The sequence below is a fragment of the Microcaecilia unicolor genome, chromosome 1, assembly GCF_901765095.1.
Source record: "Microcaecilia unicolor chromosome 1, aMicUni1.1, whole genome shotgun sequence".
Classification (NCBI taxonomy): Eukaryota; Metazoa; Chordata; class Amphibia; order Gymnophiona; family Siphonopidae; genus Microcaecilia; species Microcaecilia unicolor.
In genome coordinates this window covers 131,066,077-131,093,354 of record NC_044031.1, presented here as the reverse complement: position 1 = coordinate 131,093,354, position 27,278 = coordinate 131,066,077, and the positions used below count along the sequence as shown (strand labels likewise).

The 27,278-nt window shown below is 41.3% G+C and overlaps 1 protein-coding gene across 1 annotated transcript in view; it reads left to right on the top strand.

Annotated features, from left to right (window-relative positions):
• Positions 1–27,278, top strand: part of LOC115468523 (protein lifeguard 1-like) — a 46,712-nt gene that overhangs the window by 10,213 nt on the left and 9,221 nt on the right. Inside the window, exons 3-7 of the mRNA XM_030200303.1 lie at positions 6,435–6,513; positions 13,483–13,536; positions 15,306–15,396; positions 18,063–18,100; positions 18,196–18,283. Coding sequence (XP_030056163.1) covers positions 6,435–6,513; positions 13,483–13,536; positions 15,306–15,396; positions 18,063–18,100; positions 18,196–18,283 — 350 coding nt within the window. The remainder of the gene's footprint in view (positions 1–6,434; positions 6,514–13,482; positions 13,537–15,305; positions 15,397–18,062; positions 18,101–18,195; positions 18,284–27,278) is intronic.

Below are 27,278 nucleotides of genomic sequence, written 5' to 3'. Positions count from 1 at the left end.
CAAGGCCGCTATGATCTTCTGAATATCTTTGAAGATCACATGGTCCTTCACAAAACCCAGCTGAAGTTCTGCAATAATCGAGGGTAACACCTGCACCAACCGATTATGGGACAGACGGTATGATTCCAGCATAGTTGAGTCCGGGCCTGGCTTCAAAAGATCAATAATCTGAGCCATATTAAACATGGCAGGAAGAGATCCTTGTAGAATCTAAGATCGGTACAATATTATTTTTGATCAATTTATAAAATTAAAATCATCAGAGCCAGGGGATTTATTTAGCAAGCTCTAATTGCCTATTCCACTTCTGAGTAAATGAGTGCACTGAGCTTCTGTAAATCAATAGGTGAAAGCTGTGGCAGATTAACAATGGACAAGTAAATACAGTGTTGTATAATAACTAAGTAAACGTGACTAGTTACTGTACTTAAGTTTTGTTACTTTTACTTGTAAAGAAGTACAGGAAAATGTGTTACTTTTATTTAAACCAAAGTAATAATTTTTAAAAAATTCTACTCCTTTTACCTAGTTACTTCTGATGCTTGCAGTTAAAAGTAAAAGTGTCAGAGAGAGACCTAAATGATGATTCCTCAGTAAATGAAATGAAACAGCAAAACCTGGAACAGGATTTTGCAATTGCAAACCTCATCACACAAACAGTGGATCATCTCATCTTAAATTTTGGTGTTCAGGGAATACAGCCTATGAGAACAGTAGAGTTGCCTGTGCTTGTTGAATTGATTACTAGTCCAGGGGCGTAGCCAGACTACAGATTTTGGGTGGGCCTAGGCAAGAAGTGGGTGGGCACCAAGTGCTCTCTCCCCCTCCCCGCCCCCACCACCAAAAAAATATCTCAGCAGGTGAGAAAATGCTAATTTTTACCTTTTCAGTCTGCAGCAGGCATGTGCAGTAAACTGAACATGAGCAGGTGCCGGTATCGTGGAGAGTACTGTTTTCATTACCATCAAGGGGAAGTCTTCAGCTGGCTGAGCTTGTGATCCCCACCAGCTACCACCAAACGTGTGCTACTGTTGGGTGGGCCCTGGCCCACACAGGCCTACCTGTGGCTAAGCCACTGTACTAGTCTGCAGACAAACAGAACAGTTATGAGTTTGGTCACTTCGACGTGGACATGAAGCTGGTTGACATTCTTGGTGAACAGACATATGTCTCTATCACAATAGATATCTGGACACCCCATGGAAAATTTTTCACTGGCATGACAGTCCACCAGATTGATAGTCTGCTTTGTCTGGCCTTAAGACTGAAGAGTTTCCATACATTTGACATTCTTGCATCAGTTCTTGAATATATTCAGTTTTCCATCAGATGAATAATAGTTAGGACAACAACAGACAATGATTTCAACTTTGTGAAAGCCTTCTCTGAAATTGGACAGCATGACAATGATAAAGATGAAGATGAAGATGCAAGTGATGAATTAGCACTGCTACTAATGCAGATGATAATGACAACCATGATGATAAAGCATTCTTTGCTATAAGGAAGTCAAGTGTTTCAGAAAGAGATTCCTTTGATCAATACCTGCAGACCCAATTAAAAGGTGTCATTAATATTGCAGCCTGGCCTGAACAATCCACTTCCCGATAATGCAGTTGTTGAAAACCTTGTTAGCTGTGGTGGATTGAAGACTCAGAAGCGCACTCATATGAGTGACAGTCATTTACAAAATGTAGTTTTACTAAAAGCAAAGTAGGTTGAATTGTAGAGCAATAAAATTGTTGTGATAAAAATGTTAATAGTTGCGTTCACTGTAGTTATGGTACTTTTACTTTTTACTCAAAAAGTATTATATTAGGCAGTAACTTTTTAAATTTTACCCAAGTAAAATTTTTAATGTATTCCTCATTGTACTTTTATTTAAGTATTAAAATATACATTTATTTTTACATTTACTTAACCTAGAGAGAGAGGTTTGAGCTGGATTATCATAAAAAGATATCTCTTTATGATCAGATACCTCGATGGGCCTGATCTCCACCGAGTACACCTCAGGAAAAACAGCCATGGAAAGCAGCAACTAATCTATCCAGGACATGGTGGAGTGTGCCCTAGACAGTATAATCCTTCTCAAGGGGATACAGGGTTCTCCACACATCCACCATGTCCAAAGCCTCACAAATCCTCAAGATCCCCCCTGATGAAGCAACCTGGGTGTCATTGGGGGATGTAATCTATCCAACTGAGGATAAGAAACTTCATTAAATGTCCCCCTCCCCATATAGATAGACAAATTATCCAAAGCATGTAGATGCCTCAACAGAGTCTTATAAAAGTTCCTAGCAAAAGAATTTGGCGCATAAACATTGCAAAGTACACATTTGGTCCTATTTATGGCTACAATTGCTATGACAAATCTACCTTGTGGGTCTGAGATCACAATATGGGTAGCAGTCCCTTATGCAGCAGTATAATTACTCCCGCTTTTTTCCCTATACCTTGTTTTTTTATGGACCATTTGCCTTTTGGTTTTCATAATTCTTCTTTTGCATATACTTTACTTTATATGTCCATTCAAAGAGAGTTATTAGTCATAGTGGTCTCTGGGTTTTTTTTCTGCCTTTTTCTAATTTATTGTACCTAATTACTTCTGTAGCTAATATGGGTCCTTTTACTAGTCTGTGTGTCTTGAGAAAGGAAGTTGGGACTACTGAAGTATATTATTGACCATACACCTTACAGTAATTATGTATCTGTCTCCGAGGTAACTCTTGGCACCAATACATGAGAGGTCCACTATAGTTTCAAAGCAAGAAACTTAAAAAATCCTTTCAGGCAAGAGCTAAATAACCAAAATCGACTATAGTGGTAATATTCTTAAAAGACAGGTACCAGGGGAGGGCTTGTGGGGGTGGGGAGAAGGTTACCATCTTCCACTCCAGCTGCAATGGAGTAAAAAAAGCAAGTTCAGGAAGGTTCCATGTAAGTGACTGTCAGGTACAGTTGGTAATTTTATGTCTCTGGAGTGCTCACAGTCCTACCTGAGGCAATGGAGGCAAAGTGACTTGCCCAAGATTTTTATTTCTTTATTTTTATGTATTAGAATTTAACATGCCACTCAAACTAACTAGCAAACCTGAGTAGTATACATAAAATGATTTAAAATCAAAACAAAAAGTGGAAATAGAACTCCATTTTTAGACAGGAAAGATGTACCTCATTCATACAATAACAAGCAGGGATTAAATACACAAACTATAGGGATCAGGGGGAGGAGGGGCATAATCGGGTAAAGGGAAGAGAGGGAGGAAAGGATAAAAGATCACAAGAAGCCACAGTAGGATTTGAACCAGGCAGCCCTGGCTCTCGGTCCACTCTAACCAGTAGGCTACTCTCCCACTCCAGGTAGGTGACACAGCACTCAGTCACCACTGATTCTCCACTGGTTCTTCATGTCCTGGATTCAGTGAAAATGAATGGGAAGATACCTGGAAGAGAATTTGACTCCTTTTAAAGAACAATTGTAAGCTCTTTGAGCAGGGACTGTCTTTCTTCTATGTTTGTGCAGCGCTGCGTATGCCTTGTAGTGCTATAGAAATGCTAAATAGTAGTAGTAGTAGTAACAATGCGGTAGCATATTGGTGCCTAACTGCAGATATTCAGCAGGAGATAACCAGTTATCTCCCACTAAATATCCGTGGTTAGCGGCTATATTGTGCAACATAGCCATTTAGGCACGGATTCAGCGCTTAACTGGCTATGTCCAGCGATTAAAATAGGCTGTATAAATAGCAGACTTAGTTTTAACCGCTAAAAAGTTAACCGGTTAGTGCTGAATATCGGTTTAACCGGTTAACTTTTTAGCAGTAAAAACAAAAACCCCAAATATTCAATGCCGGTCACCAGAAATGTCCCATCATTGAATATCTGGGTTTCAAGCCAATGGCAGACAGTAAAAGCGTTGCCCGCCCACCACTGGCTGAATATTGGGCCATAAGAACCAGTGTCCAGTGCTGGTGGTCACTGCATTAATTTAAATGCTAGTGCTATTGGTCCCTATGGAGGCAATTCTATAAATAGGCACCTCAGTCAAGGCACTCCAATGTCATGCACTTAGTGCCAATTCCTTAATACTAGCATAAGGCTGGCATTGGGGTGTCTTTGTGTAGGTGTACGCTCTTACGCCATGTCAATGACAGGTATAAATTGGTGTGCCAAGTGATGCGAGTAGATTATAGCATTCTATAAACTACATGCATGCCTGAGAGACATGCCCATGGCTCGCACATGCTCCGCCCACATGCAGTTAGGCAGTATGGCATTTATAAATTGAACCAGATTGGCATTACTGGAAAAGTGTTGAATTGGTTCTCCTCTTTTTCGAAAAACAGACATTACAAAGTCATCATGAACGACGAGAGCTCATCTTTCTGGAAACCGGGATGTGGGTTGCCTCAGGGTTCTTCTTTGTCCCCTATCCTATTCAGTGTTTATTTTAGCTCATTAGGTAAACTTCTTCACACTCTTAATCTGGCATATTTTATCTATGCTGATGATATACAAATTGTTTTCCTGCTTTTTCACCATTGCCTGAATTTTATGATCATTAAAAAATTGTTTTCCCCAGGTCTCAAATTGGATGTCCAATAACTTACTCAAATTGAACACTGGAAAACCCTCTTTACTTTGGTTACATTATAAATCTTTACCATTTCCTTCCATTAATCCAGTCTTGGAAGACAAAACTATCAAACTCTAGAGAGTGACTCGTAGTTTGGGCTTCTGTCTTGATTTTGCTCTGACTGGTGAAGCTCACATTAGAAAGAATTTAACTAATTTTATTTTGCTAAATTAAAACATTTGCATCAAATACAGTCTCACTTTTCAATTGAGAATATGCAAAAAATAATTCAAGTTCTGATTCTGTCCAAATAGACTACCGTAATTTCTTATATTTAGGAGTACCAAAAAATTGCTGACACATATTCATCTATTTCAAAATACTGCACCTAGATTACTTTTATATAAAACTAGATTTGATAATATTACACCACTACTTAAATCTCTCCATTGGCTGCCTGTGGCTGCCAGGGTTGATTTTAAGATTTTGTGTATTGTTTTTAAGATTTTACATGGTTTTAGTCCTAGTTACTTGTCCTCATTTACCACACTGCACCCTAATCAAGTCACAACTAGGTGTTACTGTCTATATTAAGGCTCATATCATTTGTTTAAAATTTTACATTTGCGGTTGTATATTTATGGAATTCTTTACCTCTTGAAATTAGATGCGAATACGATTATTATGATTCTGCAAATTGTTAAAACACTGGTTATTCAATAATGTATTTTTCATTAGGTTTTTACTATTTAATATGTGTTTTCATGATGTAATGTGATGTTATGTATTTATTATGTCATGTTACTCTGTTCTTATTTAGTTTTGGTTTTTTTTTGTAAACCATTCTGAGCCATTGGTCCGATATGGTATATAAGACTTGATGTGTTATGTTATGTTATCTGCTACCTTGTAGAATAGCACCTAGTACACATACATGCCTATTTGTCAATTAATGGTACCTTTTATGCGCCTAAGTGACGCCTACCTCTGGGTACCACGTTCTAGAATTGCCTTAGACACCATTAGAAGTACAATTTTTTCAGTACAAGGACCTACACTTTGAAACATGCTCCCTACACATCTCAAATTAGACATTCCTTAAAAAGACAAAGCCGATCTTAAAATATTTTTATTCTCAGATACCTATACCCGACCTCCTCTTTGCACAGGCTGGATGTGAGACCCAACAAGCAGCAGCATACTCCTATTGTATTTCTCCCCACCCCTACTGTCCTATCTCATATTGTAGTTTTACCCCAGGTTCCCCACTAATAAAGTTGTTAGTACTACTTTCTCTATTCTATGTTTTAGAATGTAAGCCGCCCAGACATCTTTTTGATGGGCGTGATAGGAAATTCTTTAATAAACTTGGAAACTTAAAGCTGATCTATTCCTTCAAAAGAAGCACCATCACCACCGCCTCTATCTGAATATCACTGCTGCCTGGAGAATTTCACAGCTCAGCCCCTTCACTATACAGATAATACCGGGCCAATTAGAGGGATATTCAACCCAATACTATTCATATAGTGGCCAAAAATTCACAGAGAGTGGAATTATGCATTTACCAACCACTGATAAATGTATACATTGTTTGAATATTGGGCCCATAATTGTTAACACCTGGGCCAAAATGGGAAACATTTTTAATAACTGCAAGTTGTTCCTAAATGTAGCAGGTTAGAACTTGTTAGCATGATACTAATATGTTCACTGTGTTTGCTATCTACAGAAATATTCTGAATAGCTTGCTTTCCGTTGGTGTTTACAATCCCTCTGTGTTATTTGGATGTGATATTAATGTATATTTCTGTAGTATGGATAAGCCTGAATGAAATGTTTCTGTCTCCAGCTTTTATCAAGAAGGTCTACCTCATCTTGGCAGTTCAGCTGGTTATTACAGTCGGTATTATTTGCATGTTTATTTACTGGTAAGTTTTTGTATTATCTCATTTATCGCAATTTATTTCAATTCAATTTTTCAGTGGAAAGGAAAGTCTTGAAGAAGATAGTATGATATGAAACTCAAAATGAGTAGACCAAATATAACTTAGGGTCATATTGATCTCCCGTGGAGATTTAAAGGGTTGGGGCTCACCTCTGGAGATTAATATTGGAAGGGAGGTACATGTGAATGTTATCAGGAACAAACCTTCTTTCTGACATATACACACACCAGATCCAACTTCAGCACTCTTCCTATCTCCAGGCCGACCAGAGCCAGTTAACCATTAGGCATACTTGGCAGTCCCATAAAGAGACAGCTTCTGGGAGGAGGGGATGGGTGGCAGTCAAAGTAGATCAAAAGGTCCTGACAGCAAACTCAAAGAATTATCAACATGTGCCTTGCAGAAAATGTGGACGCTTTTCAGATAGACCTTTTACCCAGGTAAATGGTTTTTGGAAATTGATCTCATTCTGTACAAAATAAAGTTTAATGTTGAAAAGCATGATGTCCGATAATGCATTTTTATAGACGCATTCTTGGAATGGTGATGTTGGGTTTTATCATGATGGTTAAGTTTAATTATCAATATCTTGCATGTTGGGGTGGCCCTAGAGGCCTGAAAGTTAATTGAAAGGAGTGCAAGGTAAAGCTTGACCTAGGATGCATATCCTTGCACCTACCCTGGGCCTTACCTCCTCATTCTTAATCTTCCCCACATGTTCAGCTGCAGCTGCCTTCTTCCAGTCCATGTGTGTCAATTTGATGTCGCCTCCTTCTTCAGGTCCAAGTGAACTGACACCACCTTGTCTTTCAGGCCCATGCAGGCTGACACTGCCTCGTTCATCTTCTATAACAGCAGGGTAGATAAAAAGATACTATGGACTGGATGTGGCTCTCAAGAGTAGGCTGCCCACCACTGGGGTGGACTGAGGAGTAACCTAAGGAAACATTCATTCAGAGAAAGAACACTGAATGCATGAAACAGCTTCCCAGTGAAAGTGATTGAAGTAAAACACTAACAAAATTCAAGAAAGTCCGATAAGCAGATATGATCCCTCACTGTGGAGAGAAACCCAGAAATCAAATGTCATCTATAGTACTACAGCAGGACAGAAACTGAGCAGAATAGAACTGCTATCCTGAGCCAAAGCAAACCAGCCACATGCACATAGAAACAGAAAATAAAGAAAGAAAAAGACCTTCTGGCCTATGCATTCTGTCCATCCACACTATCTACTACCCCTTTCTCTTCCTTAGAGATCTGTAGTGCTTGTCCCACACTTTCTTAAATTTGGATATAGTCTTCATCTCCTCTACCGCCACCTAAAGGCTGTTCCATGCATTCACCACCCTTTTTGTAAAGATTACTCCTGAATTCACCTTCATTCCCAAGCTTCCTTTCAGTTAAAAGAGACTCACCTCCTGTGCATCTATGCCATGAAGATATTTAAGTGTCTCTATCATATCTTCTCTCTCTCACTTTTCTTCCATATATACATATTGAACAAAATTCAATAAATGACGCCTAAAAAATTGGCACTGAAAAAAATAGTGCTTAGCGCTATTCTATAAACAGCGCTCAAAGTTAGATGCTGTTTATAGAATAGCACTTAGCGCTGGGAACCGTGACTATTTTTAGGTGTGACCATTTACATTTACACCAACAAAATCCTGGTGTAAACCCCCATGCCTAAATTAGGTGTGGATCCCCTTTATTCTAACAGCTCGCATAAATTGTGGGAACACCCTCGATCCACCCATGACCCTCGCATGGCTGCATCTCCTCTTTGGATCCATGCATAAAATTTACTTAACGCCAATTAGCACCGATAGATGATTGTTAAGGCCCAATTATCAGCGCTAATTGGCTCATTATACAATTAAATTGTGTGCGCAAATTGGACATGTGCCCAAATTTCCATGTGCAATTTTTAACACCATTTATAGAATTCAGGGGATTGAGGTCTTTAAATCTGTCCCCATACGTTTTATGATTAAAAATACTGAGCATTTTAGTAGTCATCCTCTGGACCGACTCCATCCTGTTTATATCTTTTTGAAGGTGCAGTCTCCAGAATTGTACACAGGACTCTAAATGGGGTCTCGCCAGAGATTTATATAGAGGGATTATCACTTCCTTTTTCCTGGTGGCCATTCCACTCCTTATGCACTCAAGCATTCTTTGTGTTTTACTGTTGCCTTTTCTACCTATTTGGCTACCCTAGGATCATGCACAGAAGTACTTCGCCTCCTGTACTGCTCCTCTCCCTCAAGTTTTTGCAACCCAAATGCATGACCCTGCACTTTTTTAGCGTTAAATCTTAGCTACTAAATTCTGGATCATTCCTCAAGCTTCACTAGTTCCCTCCACATATACCTCCTACCTTCTCCAGGGCCAGCTCAAGGCATGAGCCAAGTGAGGCACAGGCTCAGAACATCAAAGCTCAAGGGCTCCCAAAGCCTGCCCCACCGGCATAGCCTTCAAAGCGGTAAGTGCATGTTTTGCTGTCATTACTGTGCTCTCCTCTCTGCATGGCCATGGGCACTGCTACAGGTTTAAACAGGAGAATATGTACTTCCTGTTTTCGTGTTTAGACTTGGCGCAGTGCCAGCAGATGAGCATGGAGGAGATCACAGCAGTAAGAGCAAAGCAACATGTTCTCACCTGTATAAAAGGGTAGAGTCAATACTGGTGGGGTGGGGGAGGGCACTAATGCTGGTGTGGAGGCGCTGATACAAGTGGGGGAAAGGGCACCAGAGCAACAGTTGGCTTGGGACACCACAACCTCTTCAGCCAGACCTGACCCTCATTGTACTTTTAAAAAAGAAGAGATACTCCTGCCCTAGCCATTATTGTTACTTTACAACTTACATAACAGAAATGGACCAATTTATATTAATATGGAATTCAGCCAGATCACTACCTTCAATGACAGACTATATTAACTGTTTATGCTGAAATTTGTTAAACATTATAGTTAGTAACTGGAGAAAAAGACTTCAGTGTGTAATAAATGCCTTTTTAGTCAATTGACAAATTAAAGGCCATTTAATTTATATGCATCACAAGTCAAAAACCTCCTCCTCCCTTTCTTTATTTTTCATCCTTTTAAGTTTGTTTGTTTTTTTAATTTTAAAATTTTAATTAATAATGTCCTTTCTTGTTCTTCAAACAAGTGAATATTGATTGGTATAGCTTAAAGATGATGGACACAACAGAAACTTAGCTTTCTAATTGGCTTTTTACTCCATTGGCCTTACTTCCTCAGCGTGGCTCTACAGAGCCTCTCCATTCCACATTAGTGCTTCATCAGGAGCTGCCAAAAATTTACTGCCAACACTAAGCTACTCCATCTAGAAAACAAAAACATTCATTCAGTAATTTCATTCAGTTGGTCCTATAGCAAAAAAATATATATATAATGATTCTCACAATTTAATACCTTCTCTCTTACTCCATTTAGCTCTATTCTAAAAAGGGCGCCTTAACTTTTAAAAAATGCCGACAACTGGACATATGTCATTTCCGGTTTAATGAAACTCTGGTTTGATTAAATGCATATGAAAGGTATTAAATCATGACAATTATTATTATTTTTCCCTATAGGACCAATTCAATGAAATTGCTGAATGAATGTTTTGGTTTTCTAAAAGGAGTAACTTAGGGCCCCTTTTACTAAGCCGCGTAGGCACCTGGACTTACCGCCTGACTACCCTGTGGCTCTCGCAGTAATTTCATTTTTGGCACGTCTGAAAAATATTGTTTATTTTCTGGCACGCATAGCGGACGTGCACCAAGTGGCATCTGACACACATAGGTCATTACCGCCCAAATTCTTTACCGCTAGGTCTATGGCTGGCAGTAAGGTCAGAGACCCAAAATGGACGCGCAGCAATTTTGATTTTGCCGCACATCCATTTTCAGGGGAAAAAAGAGGCCTTTTTTACAGGTGCTGCGCTGAAAAATGATTCTGCACGCGCCCCAAACCCACACCTACACTACCGCAAGCCATTTTCAGCACACCTTTATAAAAGGACCCCTTAGGGCAACTTTTACTAAGGTGCACTCATGTTTTTAGCGCACGCTAAAAACGTGAGCGCGCCTTAGTAAAAGTCGCCCTTAGTGTTGGCAGTAAATTTTCAGCGACTCCCGATGAAGCACTAATGTGAAATGAAAAGGCTCTGTACAGCCATGACAAGGAAGTAAAACTGATGGTTTAAAAAGCCAATTGGAAAGCTAAGCTTCTGTTATGTCCATCGTCTTTAAGCTATACCAATCAATATTCACTTATTTGAAGAACAAGAAAGAACATTATTAATTAAAATGTAAAAAAATTTCAAAGGATTAAAAATAAAGAAAGGGAGGAGGAGGTTAATTTCAGCATGAATAGTTAATATAGCCTGTCATTGAAGCTATCAGCCATTAGAAGTGGAAGCTATTCAGCTAGGTCACCCATGTAGAATTTTTTAACAACATATACAGCAGTACAAAATATACAGTATTTACACTGTGATTCAACAGAAAGGGACTGGTTTTCCCTTGGCTGTGTTGATACAAGTTTTATGGGTACTTTTACACCTGCCGACTTTGTGGCTATTTTTTTTCGCATGAAAACTGACTTTACGGAGAAAAGTTATCTGCAAGGTATACAGTGATAAGTATTCACGGACCTATCGCCCGCAATCTCTGTGATTCACTTTGTGCTACCCTTTTCTTCCCTCTAACTGTATATTTGTTTTGAACAAGGTCTCTACCTGGTTTGTGCTATTGTGATTGCTGTGTGCACAGTGGGATGGGAAAAGGTGGCACAGAGCAGCCTGGGCAATCAGCTGCTCAGGCCTCCTCATCAAGGAATCTCTTGACAATGAATGATATGTGACTGTCTTTAGGAATTCCCTGGACATACATATTCCTGGTCATATCAGGGGGCGGGGCTGGTGGTTGGGAGGCGGGGATAGTGCTGGGCAGACTTATACGGTCTGTGCCAGAGCCGGTGGTGGGAAGCGGGACTGGTGGTTGGGAGGCGGGGATAGTGCTGGACAGACTTGTATGGTCTGTGCCAGAGCCGGTGGTTGGGAGGCGGGGCTGGTGGTTGGGAGGCGGGGATAGTGCTGGGCAGACTTATACGGTCTGTGCCCTGAAGAGCACAGGTACAAATCAAAGTAGGGTATACACAAAAAGCAGCAAATATGAGTTATATTGTTGGGCAGACTGGATGGACCGTGCAGGTCTTTTTCTGCCGTCATCTACTATGTTACTATCCACCTTATAATTGAAAGAGAAAAACGTCTAGATTTCGACCCAAATCGGGAGATAGACGTTTATCTCACAAAAAACGAATAAATCGGTATAATGGAAAGGCGATTTTGGACGTTTTCAACTGCACTCCATCGCGGAAGCGTACAAAGTTGACGGGGGCGTGTCGGAGGCGTGGTTATCACCCGAACAGAGATGGGCGCCTTTCGCTGATAATGGAAAAAAAGTATGTGTTTGTAGCTAGAATTTAGGGCACTTTTCCTGGATCCTGTTTTTTCACGAATAAGGCCCCAAAAAGTGCCCTAAATGACCAGATTACCCCCAGAGGGAATCGGGGATGACCTCCCCTGACTCCCCCAGTGGTCACTAACCCCCTCCCACCACAAAAAAATGATGTTTCACAACTTTTTATTTTCACCTTCAAATGTCATACCCACCTCCCTGGCAGCAGTATGCAGGTCCCTGGAGCAGTTGTTAGGGGGTGCAGTGGACGTCAGGCAGGTGGACCCAGGCTATGCACCTGGGAGCTCTTTTACCTTTTTTTTTGTTTTTGTAAAAGTGCCCCCTAGGGTGCCCGGTTGGTGTCCTGGCATGTGAGGGGGACCAGTGCACTACGAATCCTGGCCCCTCCCATGAACAAATGCCTTGGATTTATTCGTTTTTGAGCTGGGCGCTTTCATTTTCCATTATCACTGAAAAACAAAAACGCCCAGCTCACAAATTGTCGAATAAAACATGGACGTCTATTTTTTTCGAAAATACGGTTCGGTCCGCCCCTTCACGGACCCGTTCTCGGAGATAAACGGCCATGGAGATAGACGTTTTCGTTCAATTATGCCCCTCCACGTAATTCTCTCTTCTTCTACTGCTGAATTTTCTGTTTCTCCAGCTTCTTCTATCTGCCCATGACTTTCCTGAGGCTTTTCAGTGCAGTTTGGTGGAGAGATGTGGCGTATTTATCAGGTTCAGTGGAACGGTATTAGGTAACCTTAGGCAAAATTTCAGCTTTGCACCCCCCCCCCAAGTTAATTATCAGGCCACTAATCCACTTGTTTTGATTTTGATAATTAAACCCAACAATCATAATCACCCCACCACCACTCTTCCTATAAAAGTCTGATCAAATAGGCTATTTGGAAAGGTAAAAGTATACTCTAAAGGTTCTTGAGTTTATGCTCTTAGATTTTGCTTTGATTACAGCCATTCTTTTCTGTCCCTCAAAAGCTACTGCCCTAGACAACTGTATAGTCTACCTAAAGGTTAAGCTGGCCCTGGTCTTTCTAAATCTGGGGGCTCCCAAAGAAAAGGCACAAAAAACATTTAGACTTGGGGGCAGTAGTGGCGGCCGAGCATGGAGGAGATCACAGCAGTGAGAGCAAAGTGACATGCTCTCATTTTTGCAAAAGGTAGGCAATGTCGGCGGGGGGTGGCACCAATATCAGTGGGGAGGCGCTGATAGAAGTGGGGGGAAGGGTACCAGATCAACAGTTGGCTTAGAACACTGCAACCCCTTGAGCCATCACTGTCCCCCATTGTACCTTAAAAAAAGGAAGAGACACTTCTTTCCCAGCTATTACTGTTACTTTACAACTTTACATGACAGAAATGGATCAATCTATATTAATATGGATGGTCTTTGAAATGATTTGTTGCATGGAATTTTTCAAACATGTACCTCCATTTTTAATTTTCTAGGCCTACCCTAAAAAAGTGGGTGAGATATAATTCATGGTTTACCTATGCACTCTTGTAAGTATCCTTTTATTTCATGCTAAAATGCTGTATTTCATTTAGTTTGCTCAGTTTTCTAATGAATAATCAACTATATTTGTTTGAATGTAAACCTTCCCGCATCCTTTCTTGGCGTTGTTTAAATTTTTGCCCTCTAGCTTGTGGATTTACTATTAAGTAGTGACATTAAGGAGAATGATTCGCTTAATCATTTATGTAAAGCCCTGGCCACAAGCACTTAAAAAAATACCTTTGAGCTGGTGTAAAAGGTGAACAGAACAAGTTTTTGTATTTGTATTTCTATTTGTGTCTGTTTTTTATATACTGCCAACTCTCCTGAAGGATTCAAAGCAGTTTACAGAAAAGTAACTTATCAGTTTAAGGGAAGAATACATCAAAAATTATACTTCAATAATATTTAAAAATTTGCATCCAGTAAACGATCTCATAGATTCATTTCTGATAATCGTAGTGGTATTAATTAAATAGAAGTGTCTTCCCGAGGAAGTTCATTCCAAATCTTGACAGCTTGAAATTAAAATAAACTCTAATGGACAGAATATAAATGTATATTTTTAGGATCCGGAAATCCCATTTGTAAAGTGCGCCAGAAACAGATGCTATTCCTAATGGTTGGAAAGTTCAATAGCTCCACCACATTCTCAGAATTCAAACCGTTAAGCAATTTAAAAACCAAGGGTTCCTTTTACTAAGCGGTGGTAAGCCCAATGCGGGTGGTAGGCCCAACGTGTTGCCCAGTTACCGCCAGGTTAATGTGAGAGCCCTTACCACCACCTCAATGGGTGGCTGTAAGGGCTCCCCCCCCCCCAAATGGCCACGCAGCAAGTGCTTTACTTGCCACCTGGTCATTTCATGTAGGAAAGCAAGACTTCCCTTTTACCAGCTACGGTAAAAGGAGGCCTCGGTGCGGATGTAAAACATGTGCTGATGCCAGCTCCGGCCCCCTTTTGCCACAGCTTGGTAAAAGGGACCCCAAGCAGGCTATTTTAAATTTTACACACTGCCAAAAAGGTAGCCAGTGTAAATCCCTCACAGACGCAGTAACAGAGTCAAAGCAACCTTTACAAAAAAATCAATATGACTGCCGTGTTCTTCAACAATTGTAGATGGTGCTGTAATTTTATCAAAATGCCAATATATAAAGAATTACAATAATCTTAACAATGGAAGTAAAATTGCTTGTGCCAGGATCCTACAATTGTGAGAATGAAGAGACGCTTTAATAGATCTGAGCTGCCTGCATTTGAAGAAAAATTTCTTGCTGAGTGCTCAAATCTGTTGGTTATAAGATAAATCTGAGTCTAAAATTATCCCCAATAAGTTGGACTGATTGTCAATAGTTAACTTTTCACCTGAAGGCAGCACTAGTTCTTGAAGCGTCCTTCAACAGTGACAAACCATAAAACTTTTGTTATTTGTTTATTTAATTTTAAGTATTTATGGATATTTTTCCTCATACAAGTGGGGAATATATGTGCAGATTTTAGTCCTACTGGAGACATACCTAAACCATGCCCCCTTGAAATAACTGTATGATGTGGAGGAGTAGCCTAATGGTTTGGGCAGTGTTCTGAGATCCTGGGGAACCAGGTTCCATTCCCACTGTAGCTCCTTATGAGCCTCGGTGAGTCACCTAACCCTCCATTGCCCCAGGTACAAAACTTAGATTGTGAACATTAGGGACAGAGAAATGACTAAAATCACTGTTATTGTGATCTAGATTTATTGGCAGTGTTGTTCAATCTTACTCATTTGACTTCTTCTAGCCCCGTAATTTTTGTCCTGGTGATTGTGCTCTCCTGTTGCAATGATGTTCGTAGAAAATTTCCAGTTAACTTCATTTTACTAGGATTGTTTGTAAGTATATTATCTTTCTTATTTTAGAAATCAGTAAAGCCCTTATTTTAATCACTTATCTGCCTTTATTTTATCTTGAGTGCTTTTAAAATCTAATCCAAAGTCCCCCGCCTGCCCCCTCATCCCCATTGCATGCGGAGGGAAATCAGGAGACTCTGACTGGCCTTGTGCTGGAGTGGCACTCACTCAAGGCTGCTTGTTTCCCACAGCAACAGCATCTACTTTCCTTCCCTCCCTGAGGCGGAGTGCACCATCCCAAACTCATCCCCTGTGCTACAGCCTGAGCCATGGGAATGGCCCATGTAATCCTTTTTAAAAAGAAAAATCTAACAAATTATAAAGCATATGAGTAAAAAAACATTACCCTCTCTAATGTAATTTAATAATTTCTTAATGCCTTATTTGGAAAACACTTTAAAATGTAATGAACAAATCAGTATTCAAGAGCTTCTATCTCCCATGATGCACTGCCACACTGTTAGGGGCCAGAGGAGCCACACAGGAACATCTGGTTTAGGAAGAGAAGGAGACACTTTTATTTTTGCATTCATTCTTTTACAACACCCAGGGTGAACGTTCAACAGATCATGTATAAAGACAAAGGCAGGTGAAGATGTATATTGATCTGTGTCTGATAAAAAGAATTTGATTTGATTTATTGACTTGATATAAAAAAAATCAATCCTAATTTCCCCTCAGTCACATCTCTCCTTCTTTAATAGCACCATTCCCCAGATTAAACCTCATATGTTCCCCCCCCCCCAAATACCTACTAAATTAACCATGCCATATTTACGAAACCAGGTTTATAGCTCAGGTCTTCAGTTAATTTCTGCACAATAAACAGTATCATTTCTAAATTATATTGTAAGTTTCAGAACCTCATTTAAGAGCATAGGGAGATTGTTTCTGATATGTTACTGTTCCAGAAGTGAAGCTGTAGTGCTGATTTGCAGAAGACAGCAATGTTGAATGCGTCATTAACTTTCAATGCAGTAAGAGAGATGCCTTCGCCCAAAATCCTCAAAGGAATGATTTTGTGAATGAAGAAGCTGACTAACTCAAGAGATGTTGCCTTCTACATTCCTCTAAAAACCCTGCAGGTTTTCCTAAATATTCTTTGTTGTAACAGGGGATATTTGACCGCTATTTGGGCTGAATTTAAACTATTCCAAAGATATTTGGAGCCAACCTGTTCTTTGCATTATCAGGCTCCTATCCTGCCATAGATATGTGGGTTTTATTCACCTTCCCTAGGCTTCTAGCCCAAATAGATTTATTTCAGTTCAGTATAAGTGCAGGTCCAGCTAGTCTCCAATTTACCAGTATAGCTCAGTTTTTCTTGTTTTACTATGGAAAATCACAAGCGCTAGTCTATGCCCCCTGTTTACTCTATCCAGTTCAACTGGAGCAAATAGAAGCCACAATTAGCCTCAGGAGTCTGAATAAAACACAAAACATATCCAAAGAATATACATTTTTTCAGATATATGAAAACTTATATTTAATGGGCCCAAAATTCAAGGACTGAGTTTGTTTCTTAAGAAAGAGGAACTGCAAGTCCTTGTGTGCAATGAGCAGAAAATCAGGACTGGCACAGCCTCTCCCTATTAATGTGGAGTAATAATGCTAATTCTAAGAGTGCAAAGTCTTAATGATTTTGAAATTTAAAAACCAAAAGAAAACAATTGAATACAAGATAAGGTTAGAAGCCAGAGACTTCTAATGTTCCTCACAGTGACTACAAGAATTCCATCCCAATGTGACTGATGGTCCCTCACTGGGATGAAAGGAGATGGTGTTGAAGAATCATCCATAACAGGGAAATCTATTGTTTTGGTCATTGAGTTACAACTTTAAACATGATTTTGTTTGGATTGGGACAAGTCTGTTTACGTGAGGGAGAATTTATTGAAGCCTATAGGAAAGGTGATGTTTCATCTTTCTGCAGCTTTTACTATGGAGCACTTTGTGGGTAGTTTTAGCTACAGGCAGGATAGCTGACTGCCTCCAGATTCATAGGGTTAATCCAGTCCTGCGTTACCCCATTGCATGTAGAGACATGTAGTTATAGTTTTCCAATTGCATTCTGTAAGAAGAAAATAGTAATTCATAGAAATACATTTTTTGAATAGTTTTCAGAGGTGAGAACCACCTTCCTCAGGTCAGGGCATTGGGAAGACGGTTCTGGCCTTCAAAACCTAGTAAATATATATAAAATCAGTCCAATAAAAAGGTATTATCTCATTTTACTGGTTCTTTTTTATTTCTACTTATTACCTTTTAAAGGGGGCTAGTATGGCAACCACACTACGTGCAGTGTGATAAACCCAGAACTGGATCAACCCTGTTGGATGATTCTGGAACCAGTAGGCAACCCCCAAATACAGAGAAACCTCAGCTTTGAATATGATGAGTCTTTCGTTATTCTCTGTAATAGGTTTTAATGCAGCTCCCTTCCTTTGCCCCTCTCCGAAAAAGAAAGATAAATTTATTATTGTCTAAATTATTCCCAGCCAAACAAGTAGCAACTCCTCCCCAGCACGATCCTTCTTGTACCCCTTAGCCGCAGTTTAAGAACCGCTGTAAAACATCACAATATAAAAGAAGCTTTCACATTCTATAGAATGAATGTAGCTATTATCTCGATTTATTTTGTTTTTCAGACAATTGTAGAAGGTCTAATGCTTGGAGCTGTTTCAGCGTAAGTCCATGAGAAAAGTTTGGCTGTAGTTTTTTTTTGTCACGGTGTAATGTGTTCTACTGTTTAAGTGTTTGTTTTCTGTTTGGGGATTTTAGCTTCTTTGAGGCTGATGCGGTGATGTGGGCTGTTGGAGCAACGGCATTTGTGACTTTAGGGTTGTCCATATTTGCCCTGCAGTCAAAAGTAAGTATCACCCAATCGACAAACAAAACACCAGATCGATAGCATTTAGACCAAGGGTGAGTAACCTGTGGCCTACCATTGAATTTTATGTGACTCACGAGGCCATGGGAACATACAGAGAAAACAGCCTGTGCAAACATTAGCCAGAGTTTAGCAATTTAAAATAGTGTATTTCACAAATATTTTCAGAATGGTGGCAGAGATTTTATTAAATTTTTAAAGTGATGGCAGAAGTATATGGTAGCAGACCATTCTGGTAATAATTTATGTTCAGTCATCACATCAAGATTAACTGGCAGTGATTTATATGGCACATTTGTTGATTTTCTGTGTGCGGTTCTGCGGCCTGCTAGGGATAGTACTACAGTTCATGTGACCCTGTGTGTATAAAGGTTGCCGACCCCTGAGTTAGACTGAAGAACTGATGTTATTTTACTGCCAAAATTGCAATCTTTCATTGTTCTGCAAGGACTGGTTTGAGTCCTGAAAATACAAACCTGCCTGCCTGAGCTGTAGTAGCATCCTGTGCGACTTGCTCACTGGTACCTCCCCTCCCCATCCTGCCCCACCTAGGAGATGGTGGGCTGCAATGTTTGTGTCCTTCCATATTTATTTGCTGTGTGGCCACAGCCCTTGGTATGGTGCTGCTACCTGCTTCTCCACTTTATCAGTTCCATTTTAAGTCTTATTCCTGGAGTTTGCAAACTCAGGGGCCCTTTTCTTAAATGCACTATGAAATGGGCTTACCCCAGATTCTATATAATGCGCTTAGATTTAGATGCTGAAATAGGCGTGTATTCTATAACACTGCGTGTAACTTAATTGGCTTAACAAGCTAATGAGTGCTGATAACAGCACTTAACAAGCAATAATTGGCAATTATCAGAATTTATGCATGGAATTTGCTAAGCGTATGCTATGAAGAACTGCATCTAAATTGAAAAGCACACAGTTCAAAATAAATGTGTGTAGTTTAAAATGGGCTTGTTTATGAGGATTTCATGGGCATACCAAAATTTCCACATGTAATTACAAAATGTGTATTTCCATCCCTTAGCCCCCCCAGAGAGGGAAAACACAGATAAGGAAAAGAACTTAGACTCCATTAGGTGCAGCCAGTAAATTACCTTTTATTAGCATCTCACAGAGCCAAAAAAATACAAACAATAGTTCTCTCCCTGAAGCAGGTTTTTTTTTTTTTTGTTACATTTGTACCCCGCGCTTTCCCACTCATGGCAGGCTCAATGCAGGGTTAAGTGACTTGCCCAGAGTCACAAGGAGCTGCCTGTGCTGGGAATTGAACTCAGTTCCTCAGGACCAAAGTCCACCACCCTAACCACTAGGCCACTCCTCGTCAGCAAATGTGCATCCTGAAAGATAAGGACTGCTCTGCTAACACCTCCCGAACATCACATATATATACTGTTGCAAATTCCATTTCTCATAAATCATGTGATTTCCCATAAACTAGCACCATTAGGTTGCCTTATACCATATATGGATTGGTCATGTATTCTATCAGTCTCTCCTGATGTGTTTGCACGTGAACAGTCTGTGGCCATTGGTTAGTCAGTTATCAGTATAGCGTGCAGTTAGTCACAGAGCAAAAATTACATAGAACAATACCCTTGTGTCCTCTCTCTGTCTATCTCCCTTAGTCCTCACACTGTGTCCTCAGCCTGTCAGCAACTGCCAAGGTTACCTTATATGAAAGGCACGATCTCAGCTCCCAGCTCCTGAGAAAAGCACTGTATGTTGCAAAGATAACTTGTTAGGCCATCTTGTGAGAACCAAACTGACAGTACAGGCCTTAGGCCTAGCCCTTAGTAACAGGCCTAAAAAGAGGAAAGAATATACAGAATACAGGTCATTGCACCTAAATATATACCAGGGGCGTATCTGGACTCTGGCGGTAGGGGGGGCCAGAGCCAGAGGGAGGGGGCACATTTTAGCCCCCCCCCCCGCCATTTCCGGACCCCCCCGCCACTGCCAGACCCCCCCCTCGCCACCAATGACACTCTCCACCCCCTCCCGCTGCCGCCAACCCTCCCCCGCTGCTGTCACTTAACTTTGCTGGCGCAGGACGTCAGACTGAGTTCCAAATTCTGAGTCTGACATCCTGCACGTTGTACGTGCAGGACGTCAGACTCAGAAGAACAGGAAGCGTTGCAACTTGCATCCTGCATGGAAGAGAGGACTTCGGCTGGCGGGGCCTTGGGGTCCCCCGCCAGCAAAGATCGGCAACGGGTTGGTGGCGGGCGTGCGGGAGGGAGGGGAGGGGGAGGTGGAGAGGGTCGATGGTAGGGGGGTCCAGGGCAAAATCTGCGGGGGCCCAGGCCCCTGTGGACCCACGCAGATACGCCCCTGATATATACACATGGATTTACACCAGGTTTTTATTGGTGTAAATGGCTGCATGTAGATTTAGGTGGTACGGTATCACCTAAGCGTATTCTATAAACTGTGCTTAAATTTTATAGAATATGTACATAAGTATTGCCATACTGGGACAGACCAAAGGTCCATCAGCCCAGCATCCTGTTTCCAACAGTGGCCAATCCAGGTCACAAATACCTGGCAAGATCCTGAAAAAGTTCAATACATTTTATGCTGCTTATCCTAGAAATAAGCAGTGGATTTTCCCTGTCCATTTTAATAATTTTTTAGGCACCATATATAGAAGCTGGCCCTTAGCACCTCCTAATGCAGGACTTTCCTGTGTGCTCAGCCCATTTCTAGTGCATCCATAAAATAGAGCATTTTTATTTTTTTTTTTTTGTAGGTCATCTGCTAATGCTGTCATTAGTGCACTGCAACTGCAAATAGTGTGGAAGCTACGGGTTCCCACATAACCCTGCATTATTCAGTTAGTGCAAGCTAATGTGAGTGCGCTACCTGATTAGCACTTCCATGCCCATTCTCAGCCCCAACACGCCCCCATATTGGAAGGCATGCAATGTCTATCGCAAAGATCTTTTTAAAGACCATCTTACCCAATTTATTATGAAGTGCTTCACTTGACGTTTTTTGAGATCAATCATTTATAAGACTCCTGAAGCAGGCCTTTGGGCCAAAACACGTCGTTGTGTTGAGTCTTTGCTCAATAAATGTACTTGTACATACGATTGTCCTTCTCATCTCTGGAGTCTGTGCTCCTTTTCCTACTTCTTCCTTCTTCTATTTGTGTATTCCCGTGGGATTACAGAGTTCTCTGCATTTGCGGATTTTTGTTGCAATCAGATCTCATACATAATCATTGTGGAAGTCCTGAAAACCCAGTAGGGTTATGGCCTTTAAGAACTAAGAGGTTGATATTCAGCTGACCACCATCAGCATTATTCCCAGATAGTCAATGCCGGGCCCTATCCAGGCTTCAGCACTGATTTCTGGTTTTGTGGAGCCAGCAAATGCATAGCTTGTTAAGTTCGATTAAATTCAGCTATGAGTTGCTCCATAAAAAAGCCCCTTTAAAAAGCTGTGGTAAGCACTAATGCAGTGGTTCTCAAATCTGCAGTGGAAGCAGTGCGAGCAAATCTCTCTCATTAACTTTCTTTGTGGATATCCTGAAAACCTGACTGGCTGAGGTGCCTCCAGGACCAGGTTTGGGAACCATTGCACTAATGTGTGCTTACCACAGCAAAAAAAAAGTGCTGACTGTGGAGTGCGCGGTGTGTGCCCAGGCATCCTGCAATAATTTTTGCATATGTGCATGCTTCCCACATGCTAAAACATGAACTTTATTTTTTAGCAATCAGGGCAGGTTGGGGGCAGAGAATAGGTGAGGGCAGCGCAAGTACATGAATAGTTATATACAGTGGGGGAAATAAGTATTTGATCCCTTGCTGATTTTGTAAGTTTGCCCACTGACAAAGACATGAGCAGCCCATAATTGAAGGGTAGGTTATTGGTAACAGTGAGAGATAGCACATCACAAATTAAATCCGGAAAATCACATTGTGGAAAGTATATGAATTTATTTGCATTCTGCAGAGGGAAATAAGTATTTGATCCCCCACCAACCAGTAAGAGATCTGGCCCCTACAGACCAGGTAGATGCTCCAAATCAACTCGTTACCTGCATGACAGACAGCTGTCGGCAATGGTCACCTGTATGAAAGACACCTGTCCACAGACTCAGTGAATCAGTCAGACTCTAACCTCTACAAAATGGCCAAGAGCAAGGAGCTGTCTAAGGATGTCAGGGACAAGATCATACACCTGCACAAGGCTGGAATGGGCTACAAAACCATCAGTAAGACGCTGGGCGAGAAGGAGACAACTGTTGGTGCCATAGTAAGAAAATGGAAGAAGTACAAAATGACTGTCAATCGACAAAGATCTGGGGCTCCACGCAAAATCTCACCTCGTGGGGTATCCTTGATCATGAGGAAGGTTAGAAATCAGCCTACAACTACAAGGGGGGAACTTGTCAATGATCTCAAGGCAGCTGGGACCACTGTCACCACGAAAACCATTGGTAACACATTACGACATAACGGATTGCAATCCTGCAGTGCCCGCAAGGTCCCCCTGCTCCGGAAGGCACATGTGACGGCCCGTCTGAAGTTTGCCAGTGAACACCTGGATGATGCCGAGAGTGATTGGGAGAAGGTGCTGTGGTCAGATGAGACAAAAATTGAGCTCTTTGGCATGAACTCAACTCGCCGTGTTTGGAGGAAGAGAAATGCTGCCTATGACCCAAAGAACACCGTCCCCACTGTCAAGCATGGAGGTGGAAATGTTATGTTTTGGGGGTGTTTCTCTGCTAAGGGCACAGGACTACTTCACCGCATCAATGGGAGAATGGATGGGGCCATGTACCGTACAATTCTGAGTGACAACCTCCTTCCCTCCGCCAGGGCCTTAAAAATGGGTCGTGGCTGGGTCTTCCAGCACGACAATGACCCAAAACATACAGCCAAGGCAACAAAGGAGTGGCTCAGGAAGAAGCACATTAGGGTCATGGAGTGGCCTAGCCAGTCACCAGACCTTAATCCCATTGAAAACTTATGGAGGGAGCTGAAGCTGCGAGTTGCCAAGCGACAGCCCAGAACTCTTAATGATTTAGAGATGATCTGCAAAGAGGAGTGGACCAAAATTCCTCCTGACATGTGTGCAAACCTCATCATCAACTACAGAAGACGTCTGACCGCTGTGCTTGCCAACAAGGGTTTTGCCACCAAGTATTAGGTCTTGTTTGCCAGAGGGATCAAATACTTATTTCCCTCTGCAGAATGCAAATAAATTCATATACTTTCCAAAATGTGATTTTCCGGATTTAATTTGTGATGTGCTATCTCTCACTGTTACCAATAACCTACCCTTCAATTATGGGCTGCTCATGTCTTTGTCAGTGGGCAAACTTACAAAATCAGCAAGGGATCAAATACTTATTTCCCCCACTGTATAAACCGCCTCGATCCATGCTTCGAAAGAGGTGGTATATCAAAATTGATAAACTTAATCGTGTAGCCCAGCAGTTAACACATTAGCCCTTACCACTTACAAAATTGGTGTAGTTAAGGGCTCGGGCACTAATGGCCATGCACATGGCCATTAATGCTGGAAATAGAAAATTCAGCCATTTTATGCACGTGGAAAGTGACCAGTTAGCTCCAACAGGCAGTTTAACCAGTCAGGAGCCATTTCTGGCCAGTTCAATCCCTTTGAATATTAACCCCTGTTTACCCACCCCATCTTGTTCCTGTATTAGAATGCATGCCCCTTTTACTATGACCATACCTTCTGTTTTGATAAAGCTCTTTTTCTTGAGTCCCCTCTATTCAGCTGTTTATTTTAGGTCAGTATTCAAACAGAGAAAAACAACTTTCCACAGATAAAATACTACATCAAAAGCAGCGACAACCCAGGAGTTTTATTGGCTTATCCAGAAGTGTAGAATCTGGTTTAAAAGGAGCAAATGAGGAATCAATGGAAGTTTGTGGGACATTTTGAGTCGATAGTCAAGTGCTTACTGGGCTGTTGTTGTGACATTGGACTATCCATGTTTGCTCTATCCATTCAGTCTTGGACCCCTGAGGCAGGCATATTTTGCCAAAATATGACTGTGTCATGTCCCATATTTCTAGATACTCCAGCAAGGCTTTTTACATTCCTTGGAACTCTTGCCTCTTCATTCCCATCTCCCCCGGTTATTTCCACTTTTGTTGTGCATAGATTAGTGTTGCATAGCCCAGTCCTGCAGACACATCCAATTATTCTGGTTTTCAGGATAGCATAATGAATAAGCACAACATTGATCTGCATACCATGAAGACACAGTGCATGCAAATCTCTCTGATGCATATTTATTACAAATGTCCCAGTGGTATACCATGCATGTCTGCTCCCTAGGGGCCAATGCTTTCATCCACCCATGAAAAAATACAAGCCATTCTGGTGACTACAGCAACATCGTCCCTTCTTTGATGCCATCAGCTCTGACACAGTATCCCCAATATCCAAAAAAACAATAGTTATGCACATAAACTGGGTAATAAGTTAGCAAACCCTAATGGAAGAGGCAGATCCTAGAAACATAGAATATGATGACAGATAAAGACTATATGGTCTAACTTACTTTGAATTCCAGAGGCACATCCTCCCCACTTCCATCTCTATCTATAGGGTTCCCTGGTAAGCTCTGAAGAAAGGGGATTGCAGGGCTTCCAGGAGGGAGATTTGAGGCCAGTCCTGGATTTCTGACAAGCCTATCTTGATACATTATGGAACCTACAACACTGAGCTCAATTGGCAGAATCAAGGACCACAGATACCACACTGCTTTGAGATGTAGGTTCAAAACTAGGACTGACCAAAAGGTCTCCCTTCTGGAAGTGGGTAACTTGGCAGCTCTGCCACTGACTGGGACACATGTAGTTTCTGTGGTAGGAACACCCACTGAGCAGAAGCACCTTCCCTCAGTTGTTATCAGTGGCCTTATTTCACAGGTAGTGTGTCCCTGTGTGTTATGTACTGCAGAAATGAGGGACATTTATTTGATTGATATTTGAAAAGTTGTTACTCAGACAGACAGACTGCTATGCAACTGTGTTGCCCAGTTTTTTTTACTTCACTAACAAGACTGACAGTAAGTTGGAGGAAATGAAAAATAGGTCTTCAACTAAAACATGTCTCTCTTTTTTGAATCCCAGATTGAGACCTTAAAAGCAACCAGTGTTGTGGGGAGGGGGGATTAAGGACAGTCTACTAATTCACTATAAACTGCTTCCATGGCCTAGAATCTGAATTTTAAAAAAAATTTCCTGTGATGCAGGTGCCTTCCCATAGTGTCTTAGGGGCCTGATTACCAAGAGGCTCATTTTCAAAGCAGTTAGACTTACAAAGTTCCATAGGTTATTCATGTAACTTTGTGTCTAAGTGCTTTGAAAATGTGCCTCCAAGTGTGCTATGTATTTGCAATTAATGTGAGTTAACAGCCAAAACAAGCAATGTGCGTTTAGTGCCAAAGCTCTACGATAGCTTTTGGGGGTATGTCTAACATTCCCTCAGCAGTTTCCACACAGAGAGGGTCTTTAACATGCTTTACTGCTTGGCATGATGTGCACTGATGCACCTTACACCTGTTGAGGTGGCATTAGGTGAACTGGCATTAAACACACATTTACCAGTTAGTGTGCTACTACCATGCACTGTGCAATCCATGTGAACTCTCCATCCATTCCCCGCCCTACCCTGTGCTAAGCTGTTAGCATGGCTACTTAACACACTGGCTGAGCATATGTTGATGCTCAAGGCCCCGCACCAGCCAAGCTTGCAGGAAGAATACCAAAAATAGTGTGCCAACTCCACTATAAGCCGCAATCCCGATTTTGGGTCTTTTTTTTAAGCCCATAAATCTCGGCTTATGGTTGTTTATATATGGTAACAACCGGCTCGCAAAATTGTTCAAAAGTTAACAACTGGCTCTCCCGAGCCAGTGTAAGCCGGCTCCAGCACACCACTGGTTAGGTGTCAAAAAATGTTTCCTTTTTTAGTTAGAGAGATGGTGGCCCTGATGTTTTGGGGTCTGCTATGGATTTTGACCTTTCCAAGTTTTTGGAAACTATCCAAGATGAAACAGTTGAGAGAGTCACCCTCCTAGTGACTTTTAGGAAAGAGCATGACAAATTCTTAGTTTGGAAGGCATACTTAAGCAGAAAGGGGCAATGTGTCGTGGGCAGAATATATTCAAATATTTCCAGACATTGCCCAAGTCACTCTATTGTATAGGAAGTCCTTTCTCCAGAACAAACTCCAAGTGCTTTAATCTAAGATTCCCTTGTAGGGATCTGATCACATACCAAGGGTCTCTGTTAGTTTTCCTGGATCCAGTGCAGTTGTAACAATTTCTGCTGGATGAATATCCCTAACTATGTTTTTGCTGGGGTGGGATTGTCAAAATGTAGTATGAATTGGTTTTGGATGTATTTGGTGGGAGGTTTAGCCCTGATTTATTTGCTTAGGCTGGGAATCTCTTTTCTTTTTTATTGAACTTTTCTCTCTCCTCGTTATGTGGGCTAAGTTCTGTAAATTATGGGTAGTTTTTTTTCCCCTTTCTGATTACTTTGCTAACGTTTCTTCATATCTATTTTGAAGTGTCACATTCAAAAATCTAATTTAAAAAACCACAGGGGCCCTTTTAGTAAGTGGCAGTAAGCACTAATGCATGCTTACCGTATTCTAAAAGGCAGTACCGTGGGACGAGCACAGGCGTCCTATGGTAGCTCTGGGATCGGTTCATACCAATCCCGCGCTACAAAATATAAAATATTTTTTAGCGTGGGGGCATATTTAGGGGTGGAGAGTAGGCATGCCCTGTGCTAATTAGCAAATCACTATGTGCTGCTGGTTATCATGGGGTTAGCGCATGAGCCCTTACAGCCTAGTAAATAGGTGGTGGTAAGGGCTGACGCACTAATGGCCATGCGCTAATTGGGAAATTAGCCATTAAGGGGAAAATTGAAATTGCGGCCATTTTACTGCCACACTAAAC